The 15,977-nt window shown below is 35.6% G+C and overlaps 2 protein-coding genes across 11 annotated transcripts in view; one reads left to right on the top strand and one right to left on the bottom strand.

Moving 5' to 3' along the window:
• LOC130054058 (uncharacterized) overlaps window positions 1–15,977 on the top strand; it is a 1,204,346-nt gene that overhangs the window by 251,992 nt on the left and 936,377 nt on the right. The window lies entirely within an intron of this gene.
• The window catches only part of LOC125679162 (kinesin-like protein unc-104), a 76,982-nt gene that overhangs the window by 6,832 nt on the left and 54,173 nt on the right, over window positions 1–15,977 (bottom strand). For 6 of the 10 annotated variants that reach the window (XM_056162149.1, XM_056162152.1, XM_056162158.1 and 3 more), the window contains 7 exons: window positions 3,443–3,557; window positions 3,116–3,201; window positions 2,925–3,028; window positions 2,042–2,187; window positions 1,542–1,874; window positions 1,174–1,298; window positions 794–1,034 (listed from right to left, as the gene is read on the bottom strand). In XM_056162149.1, the coding sequence (XP_056018124.1) occupies window positions 794–1,034; window positions 1,174–1,298; window positions 1,542–1,874; window positions 2,042–2,187; window positions 2,925–3,028; window positions 3,116–3,201; window positions 3,443–3,557 (1,150 nt within the window). The remainder of the gene's footprint in view (window positions 1–793; window positions 1,035–1,173; window positions 1,299–1,541; window positions 1,875–2,041; window positions 2,188–2,924; window positions 3,029–3,115; window positions 3,202–3,442; window positions 3,558–15,977) is intronic. The other 4 variants (XM_048918134.2, XM_056162154.1, XM_056162177.1 and 1 more) reach the window with 1 other exon arrangement.

Below are 15,977 nucleotides of genomic sequence, written 5' to 3'. Positions count from 1 at the left end.
TACAGCAATGTTCTTTTCTACACCAATGTACAATCCATTTCTGTAATACATGCACATGTCTATCAAAAGCTGAGTGAATCTTAACATGAAAGTGATGAATGGTTACATTTACATACTTGTACATCTCTATATGAGTTGACTTGTACATCTCTATACGAATTTTACTCGTACATCTCTATGAGTTTACTTATACATCTCTATACGAATTTACTTGTACATCTCTATACGAGTTTACTTGTACATCTCTATACGAGTTTACTTGTACATCTCTATGAGTTTACTTGTTTATCTCTATGAGTTTACTTGTACATCTCTCTATGAGTTAACTTGTACATCTCTCTATGAGTTAACTTGTACATCTCTCTATGAGTTAACTTGTTTATCTCTATGAGTTTACTTGTTTATCTCTATGAGTTTACTTGTACATCTCTATACGAGTTTACTTGTACATCTCTATACGAGTTTACTTGTACATCTCTATGAGTTTACTTGTTTATCTCTATGAGTTTACTTGTACATCTCTATGAGTTTACTTGTACATCTCTCTATGAGTTAACTTGTACATCTCTCTATGAGTTAACTTGTACATCTCTCTATGAGTTAACTTGTACATCTCTATATGAGTTTACTTGTATATCTCTGAGTTTACATACTTGTACATCTCTCTATGACTTTACTTGTACATCTCTCTATGAGTTTACTTGTACATCTCTATATGAGTTGACTTGTACATCTCTATGAGTTTACATCTCTATATGAGTTGACTTGTACATCTCTATACGAGTTTACATACCACCCATTTCTTGACCCAGCCTGTGTGTTTCTCCTCCAGAAAGTTAAGATAGCCTTTCCTGGACACAACGGGACTGACCCTAACTTCGTCCACCAGTGGAATGTAATTGTCATCCAAGTCTGTGTGGCTGGGTTTGATTGGCAGGGAGAACTTACGGTCACACACCTCAGCATTGGAGCTGGTTGTCAAACTGTCACATGACTTTGACACTTGGATACTAGGAAGTTGGGGATTAGCATGTCTGTGGATAAGCAAAAATGTTACATGTAGGAGCATGTAATCTTTATGTGCATATCTTTAATTTTTGTGTCTCTATCTTTTCAGACACTTTCTAAAGGAACAGAGTATATATTTGAGTTTAAACGTGCAGCGTGACTGACCGGCATAAATCTGACGCAGAAGAACTAGCAATGCTGGTAATCATAGACTGGTCACTCGGAGTCATGTCAGCCTCGCTGTCTGTGGTGGTGTTACTGACTAATGACTCGGTCATCTGGGATAGAAGCTGAAAATATAAACTCTTCACATCAAATACACATTGTCGGAGGGTGGGAGTGGTGGTTGGGGGTTGGGGAGGGGGTTGTTGGGGGATAGTGGTGCTTTATTCTTTCAGTTTTAATACATGTACATATTCACCAGAACACTGTTATCTGGTAGTTAAATCTCTAAGAGACAAACTACTTTCACTTCGTTAATTCAATTCCAATTTTAATACTTTACCAGTATCTCCTCCAGCATATTTACAAACCTTTGGAGTTGGTGGGTTCATCAAATTTTTTCCTTGCAGGATAAGTCGCAGACATTTTGCCGTCAGTTCTTGCTCCCTGCTCCCGTCTGTTGTAAAGTTGAACACACCATGACCTTGCCGCTCATACTTCTCTGTGGCATCGTCTTTCTCCCATTTCTCTATGGATTTGTCTTCAGAATTCATGGCATTATTTAGAATTTCCTCTTTTTCTTGATCATGTTTGGCTTTCACTGACTTATTAGAGGCTTCCTTGTCCAGTTTGCTAAGTTCATTAGTTTTGTTCTGTTCAGCAAGTTTCTCTCTCAAAAGTAAAACATGTCGAGATCGCTCCACCTACAGGTAACAAGTTCAGGACATTTAGTCTCTAAAATTTCTAAAGTTTAAGTTTCTAAAGAACTTAAATGACATTACAGAAAATACATCCAACTGCAAATATTGAATTCCAGAAATGACTACTTCAAAACAAAATTAAAAAATTGTTGAACATATAATTTACTAACCATTTCAAGCCTGGTGAGTTTCTCCAGTTCCCACTGATGGTCAAATATAAGCGAGTCCCCTCTGGGTCTCCAGCCATTGAGGTTCTCCTCCCCCCTGACATAGGTGGAGGAGGTGTCCAACACTCGTCTCTGTCTTCTCTGGGCACCTGTTCACAATACAAAATATGTAAATATCTAAATACTGTGGGCACCTGTTCACAATACAAAATATGTAAATATCTAAATACTGTGGGCACCTGTTCACAATACAAAATATGTAAATATCTAAATACTGTGGGCACCTGTTCACAATACAAAATATGTAAATATCTAAATACTGTGGGCACCTGTTCACAATACAAAATTATATGTAAATATCTATATACTGTGTACATCAAATAACATGCAATTTTTGGCAGACAATTGTGCAACTTACACAAGAAAATATTGTTTTTTATTCATTTACATATACTAAAAAGTCTGTCACTAATTGCCATCCATAAATCTAGAAATATTTGCTTAGATCCATATTTGCACAACTTGGGTTAAAATCCTGCAGATACAATTTATTTTGTGTATCAAAATTTCTTAGAATTCGTTTTCAAGTATTTTTGTGACTTCTGTAGATTTGCTATTAATCTAAGGCAGCAAAACTATGATACTAGTGAACTTGAACTCTTGTTCATGCAAAAGAAGTCTGAGAATAACTAATTAAAATAAAAATAAAAACAACTACCAGTGTATTTGACATGAATACACTATGTGAGGTTCAGGTGCATACATGTATGTAGTTGAACAAGGTGACTACAATAAAGAAACCAACAGGAGGTAACACATGACTAATTAAGGTTAATTACAAGGTCAGAAATGACACAGAGACAGGTGTGACAGGGACAACAGATACCTGGACTACCTGATTCTGAGGCTCGCCGCAGGAACAACTCGTAAATACCACTCACACGGTTAGCATCCACAGACTTGCTTCCTCCAAACAGACTCCTAAGAGTCCTATAGGAAAGAGGAAAATTTTTTTTTTAGATTCTGCACAATGCAAAATAACAAGTTTTCTTTGATACAAAAAAAATGTTTTGATACCTTGAGGTAGATATTTTGGTGTCTCTGGAGTGTATGACAATGCTCAAATCTTTGGTAATACAGGCAGGTTGCTGGCAGTTTTCCACCTGGTAAAACGCAATTTAAAATGATTTTAAAATTTCTAATCAAACAGCTGCACATTTAATTTTAAATTTAGGTACAACTACAGCACTTTGCATCACTTGCAACTGGGCATATTCATACTGTACATTGATGATAGTTCCATACACACTAACCCCCCCCCCCCCCCTTCCAAACAACCCATTGTGTTGGTGTATCCATTGAACTCCATCATGATGAGATAATAAACAGGATTTATTTACATACCTCAATATAGGCAGAGAGAGTCATATAGATTCTGTCCCCGGATGCAGTGACTTTATTCAGCAAATGTGAATTATGAAGAGAGCTATCCCATGCAGCCTCAAAACGAAAATATATTCTGAAAGAGAAAATTTACAATATTCCAATAAACATTTAAAAACAAATGTAAATGTATAAAGAGCAAGCACAACTTACACATAAAACAATCAGGGTGGATTAGTCCAGATGTGTTATGCGTTTTCAGAGTATGTGTGAAGTGTGTATCTTTTAACTCATACAAATGAAAGTCTGTATTTCAGTTCAAAATCTCTCTCTCTCAGCAGAAGAGTATCCAGTACGTTTGTTTTGCTTCAGAAATTGGGGTGTATAACTTGACAGGTTCCATAAAAATTAAACACAACATGCATATGTTGCTTGGCAGTTTCCCGTATTTCCAGCAGAAGCATGTCACATATTCACGACAGTTACAGTTATTTACTTATGTACCTTACAGTTACATGCATGAAGCATCAAATGATACAATTCACACAAGCAAAGTTATTATTCTTTATAAAGTGAAACTCTGTCCTGGTGATGAGCATCTTCACTAGCCAAGGGTTTTCGGTCCACTCCTGGACTGAAAACCCTTGGCTAGCAAAGATGGGTAATGAGAGATGTCATTGCTGTCAATAATTTCATATTAATTATGTTCCCCAAACAAAGTTTGGGAACATATTGTTTTTACTCTGTTTCTTATTATTATGTCTCCGAACACAAAGTGTTGGAGACATATTGTTTTTGCTCCGTTTCTTATTATTATGTCTCCGAACAAAAAGTGTCGGAGACATATTGTTTTTGCTCCGTTTCTTATTATTAAGGTCTTCCGTCTCCTGCGGAAGACCTTACTATTATTGTTCGCGTTCTTCTTCTTCATTATTAAGGTCTTCCGTCTCCTGCGGAAGACCTTACTATTATTGTTCGCGTTCTTCTTCTTCATTATTATTATTATTATTATTATTTTCCTTGGTAGTACACGCGTTTTTCTCAGCCATTTCTCGATCGATGTTCACGAAATTTTCAGGAAAGATGTCTTTTGGTGACGAGACTTTGCTTGCAAAATTTCGTGCTTGACGTCACTTCCGGTCAGGAGTTATCTCTCTTTTAGTGACTTTTTGAAGGGCCTTGTTGTCCACGCATCTCCTCCCTTAGTTTTGAAGCTAGAGTCTTGAAATTTCTACACAAGATAGAGTAAACATTTTAGAAGATTTGTGGGGGATTCGATTTTACCGGAGGCGATTTGCCTAAACGCTCGCCTGGACCTGAAAAAATGGATGCCAAAATTGTTCGCCGATTTCGGTGATTTTTGACCTTTGATCTCCAATATCTTTTTTCTTGCAAATATTTTGTTAAGACATGTAGAACAAAAGTTGTGCACATTTACGAGATTTTTTCGAAAATATCAAGATTTAGGGGCTAGCCCCTAAAATTAGGGATCTAGAAGGGCTCAAAGTCTAGATCAAATATCTCAAAAATCGTTAATATTTTGGTATAAGTCAAAGAACAAAAAATGTTCATCTCAACAATCCAAATCTATTCATATAAAAATTTAGGTCATATGTTACGTAATAAGGGATTTTAAGGGCCAAAACCATAATTTTTTTACCCCTTGTATCTCGAAAACGACAAATATTTTGAAAAGCAATAAAGAACAAAAGTTGTTCAGAATGATGATCTGAACAATATGCATATTTCGTTTTTACCCTATGTGGCCCCGTTAGGGAGCTACAGTTTGGCCCCTAAAAATTACTTCTAGAAATAACTCGAGAACGGTAAAGAATTTCTAAATACTTGTTGAACAAAAAATGTTTGAAATGTCATGACCTTTCTTACGATATCAAGCAAAAGGGGCTGACCCTTTAAATTAGGGGCCCAGAAGGGTCCAAAGGTTTATGAGAATATCTCAGAAACTATTAATATTTTGTAATAAGTCATTGAAGCGGAAATGTTCATCTAAACGAGCTTGTTCTTATCAAATCAAAAAGTAGGTCATATGTTACGTAATAAGGGATTTTAGGGGCCAAAATCATAAATAATTGACGCCTCATATCTTGAAAACGACAAATATTTTGAAAAGCATTATTGAACAAAAGTTGTTCAGAATGATAATCTAAACAATATGTACATTTCGTTTTTTCCCTATGTGGCCCCATTAGGGAGCTACAGTTTGGCCCCTAAATATTTCTTGTAGAGATAACTCGAGAACGGTAAAGAATTTCTAAATACTTGTTGAGCAAAAAATGTTTAAAATGACAAGGCCTTTCTTACGATATCAAGCAAAAGGGGCTGGCCCTTTAAATTAGGGGTTCAGAAGGGTCCAAATGTTTTTGAGAATATCTCAGAAACTATTAATATTTTATAATAAGTTGTAGAAGCGGAAATGTTCATCTCAACGAGCTTGATCTTATCAAATCAAAAAGTAGGTCATATGTTACGTAATTAGAGATTTTAAGGGCCAAAATCGTAAATATTTGACGCCTCATATCTTTAAAACGACATATTTTTTGAAAAGCATTATTGAACAAAAGTTGTTCAATGTGTCATAACCTATCGATCAATATCAAAAAATGGGTCTGTGGGCCTCATGGCTCGCCTGTAGAGTCGATTTTTGTCGATATCAGTCGATTTCAAAAACTTGTAACTGGTAAATATTTTGTAAGGACATATTGAACAAAAGTTGTTCAGTTTATCGAGATCTATCGATTGATATCAAGAAATAGGCCTATGGTCCTAATGGCTCGCCTGTAGAGTCGATTTTTTGTCGATATCGGTCGATCTCAATAACTTTTTACAGGTAAATATTTTGTAAAGACATAGAGAACTAAAGTTGTTGAGTCTATAGAGGGCTAACAAATGACATCAAGAAATAGGCCCGCGGGCCTTATGGCTCGCCTTGAGAGTCGAATTTCAAACGAATTTCACCGCAACTTTGCTTCAGAAGCTTATGATATGAAAAATTGATTATATCTAAAGTGTCTTAAAGTCGGAAACTAAATTGGGACTCATTTGGTTTTTTTTAAATTTTTTTAACTCCGAGTGCATCAACAAATCGGATGGAAGACCTACTCGTTGCTCGCAACGAGATCGTGTCTAGTTATTCTTATTTTCTTCTTCTTCTTCTTTTTATTCCTCTTCTTTCCAGAGAAATTTGTCCACTCGATTTTATGAAAGTGTTTCAACAGATCCACTTCAAACTTTGTGAGCTGATAGGGGGTCATGAGGAGGGGTGCAATCAACTTTCCAAATTTTCAAAATGGCCGCCGTTTCAAAATGGCGGCCAAAAACGTCAAAAAATCAAGGTTGTCGGATTTCAACCAAATTTTATTTCTAGGGTAATTTACAGTACACGACACGAGTTTTATGCGTGTTCCACGCAACGCGGTGGAACAAATTTGCCCCAAACACGGTGGACCTTTAAAATTGTCGGCACCTTTGAAGTCCTATTTTTCCGCGCGAGCTAGACATTGAAGTCCACGGAGGATCTCCGTGGATGCCACCGCGTATCTCCGTGGATGTCACCTGTACCTCCGTCGATGCCACTGTGTACCTCCGTGTGATAAAACAAAGAAATAATTTCCGAAATGATTCACCCCAAAAACCTTTTCACTTAGCCAGCATGCATGCCCCCACCCCATTACTTATTTAGAAATTAGCTATCAATCATTCAATTCTTGTAATTGTCGTTTAATGATACGTTGGTGTTTTCGGTACATATCCGTATGTAGACTTCCCTGCAGACGTTCACACCTTTTTATGAAACGCCCAAATTCTCGACATCCTGTATATAATAACACCTGTGTTATTCCTACCACTCGTCGGTACATTGTTTCACGGCACGTGCAGCACAATTTCACCAAATAAAAGAAGGGTCATGAACAACGACAATCACATGCCAGTAATTTCAATTTGATAAATAGCAGTTCAAAGAAATGTGTACCATAAGCAATGGTTTATTTTTACGTAAAGTTTTCATTGTAATTAGGAATATGTGATTAAGGTCAGATATATACATGTACATGTTTACATTGGAGATGAATTTCATTATGTACTCCACTGTGATGCAATGTGAGCAAAGAATCAAATTTTTATCACCTAAACAAATAAATATTAAGAATATCTTTACTTTTAAACAAACCTTTAGAAAACTCCGTACTTTCATTAAGAAAATAATAAAATAAAATGTGCTCCCCTACCTAGAATGCCCATACTTCACATTAATAATAACACGTTTTTTTAAGTTAGTTTTTTTTTCTAACTTGATAAATACTTTATTACACGCATGTATTATTTACTAAATGTATATATAACATCTTTTTGTCTTTATATTTTTGTATACCATTGCATAATGGTGATGAGATCCAACAAATTGAATTGAGTACATGTAGTCTTGAAATATCACAAAGTATAGAGTTGACAACGATTGAAATAAAAATGCAGACGTTTTCTCGTCTATTCAGTGACTCACAAACTTGCGCGTCTTCTAAATGAAAGTTGTAAAACAAACGTACTAGGTTTTGGTCAATTATAACATAATACGGGGGTAAAATTCATCTCATCTCCGCTAGCAATGGGTTTTCAGTCAACTTTGCCTTCGTGGACAAATAATCTCGGCTAGCGAAGATGGAAAAAAAGAAGCCCAGATAGTCCGCTTGCATTAACATGTATTATGAAGGTGAAATCGAAGAATTATCCAGTAAATCCAATGATGTTGCAGTACATATAGCATGTATTTATTTTATTTTATTTTTGACTGAGAAGGAGCTAAGCACGTAACATCGTTTTAGAAGGGGGGGGGGGACTCATCCATTAGTCCTAACCCGGACCAGCCCAAAAATTTAACATGTAAAGAAAACAAAATGGGAAATAAAAAACAATATCAGAATGAAAGGGGATGGATAATTAATCAGAAAGAAATTGTACTTTCAAGATTTATATTGAGCGTATCAAACTTCCCGTATCTGCATATATTCATGAGTATTATAATCAATGATTGATAATCTTGCTTTCATTATCTAATGCATCTAAAGATTAAATTAAACTAGTTCATGAAAAAAAGACTAATATCAATATTTAAACAGAAATGACTTAACGATCATTTGCTTTTATTCATATACGCTATCGATTATTAAAATTTCATTATCTAATGCATCTAAAGATTAAATTAAAGATTTTAATAATCGATAGCGTATATGAATAAAAGCAAATAATCGTTACGTCATTTCTGTTTATATTGATATTAGTCTTTTTTTCATGAACTAGTTGCATTTGACACCGAGGATTTACATCCTTAAATATTGATTACAGGCACGTAGAATCGGAGAGGGTGTAATTTGAAAACTTGAAAGTTAAGGATGTAGCCTTGTAGCTTGTAGCGACCTACCCACTGCACGATTTAAGAAATTGAAGTCGGAAGGGGGAATTGAGACAGTTTCAGATTACTAACCCCCAACCCCCCCCCCCCTACACACACACACGCTCCCAATTTAAGGTTATTTACGCACCATTTTTGTTGTTATTTTATTGCTTGTCAAGAAATTTACACAACCGGCAACATACCACTTCTGATACATTGAAAAATATAAGTAATGTTAGCGCGGGGCTCTATAAAGTTCAATCTGCAGTTTGGTCATACTTCGCCATTCAATAACTTATTCAAAATTTAAAAAAAAAAAATGTTTGTCGGGTTAGCGGTACTATGATGTATGACTATAACAATGACCTGTGTATAACTTGTACATTCCATGCAAATTCGAAGGGGTTTTCGCCTCAGTAGAACAATGGGGGTCAGCTAATCCGTGTATTTGAAATCAACAGAGGTGTTTGGCTTCTTGCGGAAAGAGTGAAATATATTGGGTCGGCGCAAAATACCCGTGATCTTAGACTAGATCTGATATCGCGCCGACCGAATATATTTCACACTTTTCTTACGAAGTCAAAATCCAAACTAGCTAACCGTAATTTAGTTATACTGTGACAAAGATCCTAGGAATTTGCATGGTATATACTTATTATACAAAAATCATTGCATTATCCAGACACTCCCGATGAACATTTTTTGTTATGAAAATCTCTACCAAAGTACATCGAATATAAGTCTCGGTCAAATGTAATTAACTCGGGATTTTAAAAATAAATCATTCGATGGTTTGTATTTTTGCTTCTATTGATTACGTAATAAATTAATTCCAAATTGTTAATAATCGACAATGCTAATTTCTATATTGGATCAAGTTATATTTGTCAAGATGCATATTAGCACAATATGATGGAAGTAATTATGTTAAACAGCGCATTTGTCAGAGAGAGAGAGAGAGAGAGAGAGAGAGAGAGAGAGAGAGAGAGAGAGAGAGAGAGCACATCGGTAATTATTAAACATCCCTATCACATGTTGTACATGTATGTTTTTCATTTACTGAATATACTAATTCGCATTCAAAACAGGAATTGCTTGCAAGTACGCATTATTTAAACATAGAATTTAAGAATATTTTAATGAAGAAAGAAGACTATTAAAGAAAAAAATTTCAAAACCAGGTTTTCTTAAAAACATAATATATAGTGTTTGGTATCGTTGGAATTGGCTCAAAATGCTGAAAAACAATATCAGTATCAGGAGGGAAAATATTGACATTTTTTTCTTTTATTAAAATTCCATCCTTATCTTGATTATTTGGCCTGCGGCACATTTTCCCATCTCCTGCAAGGCGCCCGTGGCCAGAACAAAGCTCTTAGCAGCTGTGTGTATTCGCAAATAACACACACCATGGAACACGGAGGACATGGTGTATCTCCGTGGATTTTCCACCGTGGTCATTCCACGGTGGGGTGTATAAAACTCGTGTCGTGTACTGTAGTGACCCCGAGTTCATTCCCACCCTTAAAAATTTTTTTTGAGCCGCCATTTTCAAAATGGCCGCCATATACCAAAATATTTGAAAATGTTAAATTCTCTACAACATTTGGGTTCTGGGGTAATTGGAGGGTCCACAGTTCATTTCTAGCATCACTATTTCCTTCCAATCTATTTTCAAATGATTCAAAATGGCCGCCATTCAAGAAAATGGCGGCCAAAAATCAAGTCCGTCGGATTTCAACCAAACTTAGTTTCTAGGGTTTTTTGAGGATCCTGAGTGCATATCTGGCATCAAAAACCATTTCTAACATGGAGAGGTGTTCGGAGACATTTGTGTTGGCATCCCAACACAGTTATAGCTCGTTATTATTTTCTTCTTATTCTTATTATTCCTCTTCTTTAGTGAGAAATTTGTCCGACCGATTTTGTGAAAGTGCTTCGACAGATCCACTTCAAACTTTGTAAGCTGATAGGGGGGTCACTAGGAGGGGTGCATTCAACTTTTCAAATTTTCAAAATGGCCGCCGTTTCAAGATGGCGGCCAAAAAACGTCAAAAACTCAAGGTTGTCGGATTTCAACCAAATTCTATTTCTAGGGTAATATGGTCACCCCGAGTCCATTTCCACCATCAAAATTTTTTTTCGAGCCGCCATTTTCAAAATGGCCGCCATATATCGAAATATTTCAAAGTGTTAAAATCTCTACAATATTTGGGTTCTGGGGTAAATGGAGGGTCCACAATTCATTTCTAGCATCAGTATTTCCTTCCAATCAATTTTCAAATGTTTCAAAATGGCCGCCATTGAAGAAAATGGCGGCCAAAAATCAAGTCCATCGGATTTCAACCAAATTCAGTTTTTAGGGTTTTTTGAGAATCTTGAGTGCATATCTGACATCAAAAAGCATCTCTGACATGGGGAGGTGTTCGGAGACATTTGTGTTGGCATCCTAACACAGTTATAGCTCGTTCTTATTATTATTTTCTTCTTATTTTTCCTCTTCTTTAGTGAGAAATTTGTCCGCTCGATTTTATGAACATGCTTCGACTGATCCACTTCAAACTTTGTGAGCTGATAGAGGGTCATTAGGAGGGGTGCAATCAACTTTTCAAATTTTCAAAATGGCCGCCGTTTCAAGATGGCGGCCAAAAAACGTCAAAAACTCAAGGTTGTCGGATTTCAACCAAATTCTATTTCTACGGTAATTTAGTGACCCCAAGTCCATTTCCACCATCAAAATTATTTTTTGAGCCGCCATTTTGAAAATGGTCGCCATATACCGAAATATTTGAAAGTGTTAAAATCTCTACAACATTTGAGTTCTGGGGTAAATGGAGGGTCCACAGTTCATTTCTAGCATCAGTATTTCCTTCCAATCAATTTTCAAATGTTTCAAAATGGCCGCCATTGAAGAAAATGGCGGCCAAAAAACAAGTCCGTCAGATTTCAACCAAATTTAGTTTGTAGGGTTTTTTTGAGGATCCTCAGTGCACATCTGGCATCAAAAAGCATTTCTGACATGGGGAGGTGTTCGGAGACATTTGTGTTGGCATCCCAATACAGTTATAGCTCGTTATTAAGGTCTTCCGTTTCCAACGGAAGACCTTCTAGTGATTGTACTGTTTATTATTATTATTATTTTTTTTTTTTTTCCCTTTCGTCTCCGAGACCGTTGGATGGATTTTCCTGAAACTTTCACAGATTATAGAGAAGGATGGTACCTCGAGGCATTTTTTTCATTTTTTCAAAATTCACTTCCGGTCGCAAGATATGTCCAATTTCCGTCTTTTTACAAGACATCTTGTCCAGCATTTTTCTCAGAAACGGTAAAAGATAGAGTCACCAAATTTTCAGAGTTAATAGATCTCACTTTGTAGGCGTGCAGTAGGGAGTTAAAAATGTCGGCCGTCACTTCCGGTCGTCACCGGAAGTGATTAAAGGAAACATGAATTTCAAACTTTTTTCTTTCAAATTGAAACCTATTTTGGTCTACGATATCTCGTTCTAATTCTCAAAAAATGTTGACCCCACCGGAAGTTGAATCTCCAACTTCCGGTTATATCAAAGAAAGACTATTCATTCTCTCATTTTTCAGTACAATAAATCTCGGTCATGAAACTAGTTAATGAGTTGAGTTTTACATATATTATAGTCACTATAAATGTCTAGAGTAACGTCAAATATTTTTGTAAAATTTACTTCCGGTCGGCAAATACGGCTTATTAGCTGTTTTCGTTGTCCAGCGTTTTTCTCAGAAACGGTAAAAGATAGAGTCACCAAATTTTCAGAGTTAAAAGATCTCACTTTGTAGGCGTGCAGTAGGGGGTTAAGAATGTCGGCCGTCACTTCCGGTCGTCACCGGAAGTGATTAATTAATCATAAATTTCAAACTTTTTTCTTTCAAATTGAAACCTATATCGGTTTACTAGGTCTCGTTCTAATTCTTAAAAAATGTTGACCCCACCGGAAGTTGAATCTCCAACTTCCGGTTATATCAAAGAAAGACTATTCATTCTCTCATTTTTCAGTGCCATAAATCTCGGTCATAAAACAAGTTAATGATTTGAATTTTACATATGTTATAGACACTATAAATGTCTAGAGTAAATTTAAATATTTTTGTAAAATTCACTTCCGGTCGTGAGATATGGGGTGGACATATTCAAACCTTGTTTTTTCAGTTTCTCAATAATGAATATAGGTAGACGCTTGAAACTTGTAGAGTTGATCAACTAACATTAGTCCATTGTACACATACATTCAATTTTTTCGTCCGTCACTTCCGGTCTATACCGGAAGTATTTGAAAAAATGTCCATTTTCCGATTTCTTCAAGTGATTTCTCAGAGATGGCTGGATATATTTGGTTGAATTTTTCAGGAATAATGTCTTATGAAATGACCTTGCTATAAATATTTTTGTTTTTACAAAATTCACTTCCGGTAGGAAAATATGGCCGATTTTCTGTTTCTCAAAAGGAATTTTGTCCAGCATTTTTCTTGGAAAAGGTAAAATATAGGTTCATCAATTATTCAGGGATGATCAATCTCCGTTTGCAGGCGTGCAGTAGAGGGTTGAACATGTCGACCGTCACTTCCTGTCGTCACCGGAAGTGATTGAAAGAATCGCAAATTTCAAACTTTTTCTTTTAAATTGAAACCTATACTAGTTTATTAAGTCTCTTTCAAAGTGTCAAAAGAATACTGACTCTGTCGGTAGTCAAAACGACTACTTCCGGTTTCTTGATAAAATACCTTTATACTTTTTGTCTTTTTGTCCCCATAAATCTCACTTATATTTGAAGTCTTTCATATGATTTTCACATGTCTTAATAAAAGTATCAACTTCTAAAGTTTTGATAATTTTGTTTTTCAAAATTGACTTCCGGTCGGTAGTAACCTACTACTTTTTCTTTCTAAGGTTTACTTCTGTTTTTGAGAACTCTTTCAGATAGAGACGTGAAATTTTCAGGGAATATAGACAGTAAAGAGTCGCTGTCATTTATAGGAAAACGCATCTGAATAGTACTTCCGGTCGTCACCGGAAGTTACGAGAAAGGAGTAAAAAATTCGATAATACATTTCTCATTCATTGTTAAGGCACATTTTCTGATATATTTAAATGGTTTTTGTAGGAACAGAAAGCTCTTTACCGGAAGTGGTCTAACGGAAGACCTACTCATTACTAGTAATGAGTGTCTAGTTATTATGTTCCCCAAACAAAGTTTGGGAACATATTGGTTTTACTCTGTTTCTTATTATTATTATTATGTTCCCCAAACAAAGTTTGGGAACATATTGGTTTTACTCTGTTTCTTATTATTATGTTCCCCAAACAAAGTTTGGGAACATATTGGTTTTACTCGGTTTCTTATTATTATTATTATTTTTCTTTCTTTCTTCTTGGGAATTTTTTGTCCACGAGTGTTCTCAGAAACTACTCAAGGGATCAATATGAAACCTTTTTAGGATGATAGTATAGCATATGTAGATGTGCGGAACGAATGTCATTTTGCATGAAAATGCATGCATGTGCATGCACGTGCATTGGATTTTTTGTTTACAAACTTTGGAATCAGTCTAACTTTTTTATTTTTCAATGAAATCGTTTGCTATTTATATCGTAGGTATAACATGGGACCCTTAACTATTTGGCATCATCAAAATTTCAATTTTGCACGCGGATGCACGTGTGCTTCAATTTGATTGGATAATACAAAACCGTTTATAACATTCATACCAATTAGGGAAATTTAATGATATTTACAGGATAGGTAGACATGTCAACTATCTACAGATTGATGTAACAAAAATTGCGAACGCGCATGCGCATGCACGTGCATTGTCTTTTGAAGGTTTAATTCTTTCAATGACCATAACTTTTTTGTTTTTTGTCAAAATCTTTTCAAACTTGTATTGTATATGTATCTTGATATTCTTAACAAAAATGTATAGTCATAATTACCATCCGGCACGTGCATGCACGTGTGCTAAATTGTGATTGGACGATTTTCAAATCGCCATAACTTTCTTATAAATGATGGAAACAATATGAAATTTATACTGTAAGTATATCTATCAAATGTCTATTGAATGACATCAACATTGATGCCGAGTCATACTCACGTGCCCGTGTATGCACGTGCATAGCTTTTCTTTCATTTTTCGGGTACTAAAATGGTCATAACTATTGAATTAAAAAGTGAAATGAATTCAAATTTACCCTGAGGATCTATGATATGAATGTCTGTGAAATGGTGTCAACAAATTTTCCATTATCAAAATCGCGTGCGCGTGAATGCGCGTGTATTGTAATTTTTGACGTCTAAATTTATGTATTGGTCTATAACATTTTTAGATTGCAATGAATAGGTTTGAAATGTAGGTTGCAGGTATGTTTTGGGCTTCTCAATTTATTAATAGTCTCAAAATCACTTCCTGCACGCGCATGCACGTGCCTTTAATTCTGATTGGACGATTTTGAAATCCCAATAACTCTCTTATGAGTGAAGCAATCGATACCAAATTCATATAGTAAGTATATTGTTCAAATGTCTATTGAATAGTATCAACAAAATTGCTGTGTGGTACTCACACGCATGTGTATGCACGTGCATTGATTTCGGTCTTTGTAGTTTTGAGTTGCCGTTATTTTCTCATTTTTCATTGAACAGTTGTAAAACTTCTCTTGTACTCATATAGTAAGACTTCTAATGTATCGAGATGGTCGAATTATTCATATGCACGTGCATGCACGTACGTGCACAAAACTCTCAGATCTTTATAACTGATTTGAACTAGTATGAAATGGACTGAACGTTATAAGATAGTTATATATTCACATGTTTCACAGTTTGCAATGGTCAAAACCACTTGTACTGAAATAAATGACACCACTTGCTAAATGGGGGAATGTTTGGGGAACATCTGTAACGGTCCCCGTTACAATAAGTACTAGTTATTATTATTATTATTCTTTCTTTCTTCTTGGGACTTTTTTGTCCACGAGTGTTCTCAGAAACTACTCAAGGGATCAATATGAAACCTTTTTAGGATGATAGTATAGCATATGTAGATGTGCGGAACGAATGTCATTTTGTCTGAAAATGCATGCATGTGCATGCACGTGCATTGGATTTTTTGTTTACAAA

Source organism: Ostrea edulis, chromosome 1, assembly GCF_947568905.1.
Source record: "Ostrea edulis chromosome 1, xbOstEdul1.1, whole genome shotgun sequence".
NCBI classification, from domain to species: Eukaryota; Metazoa; Mollusca; class Bivalvia; order Ostreida; family Ostreidae; genus Ostrea; species Ostrea edulis.
This window is presented reverse-complemented; position numbering and strand designations above follow the sequence as displayed.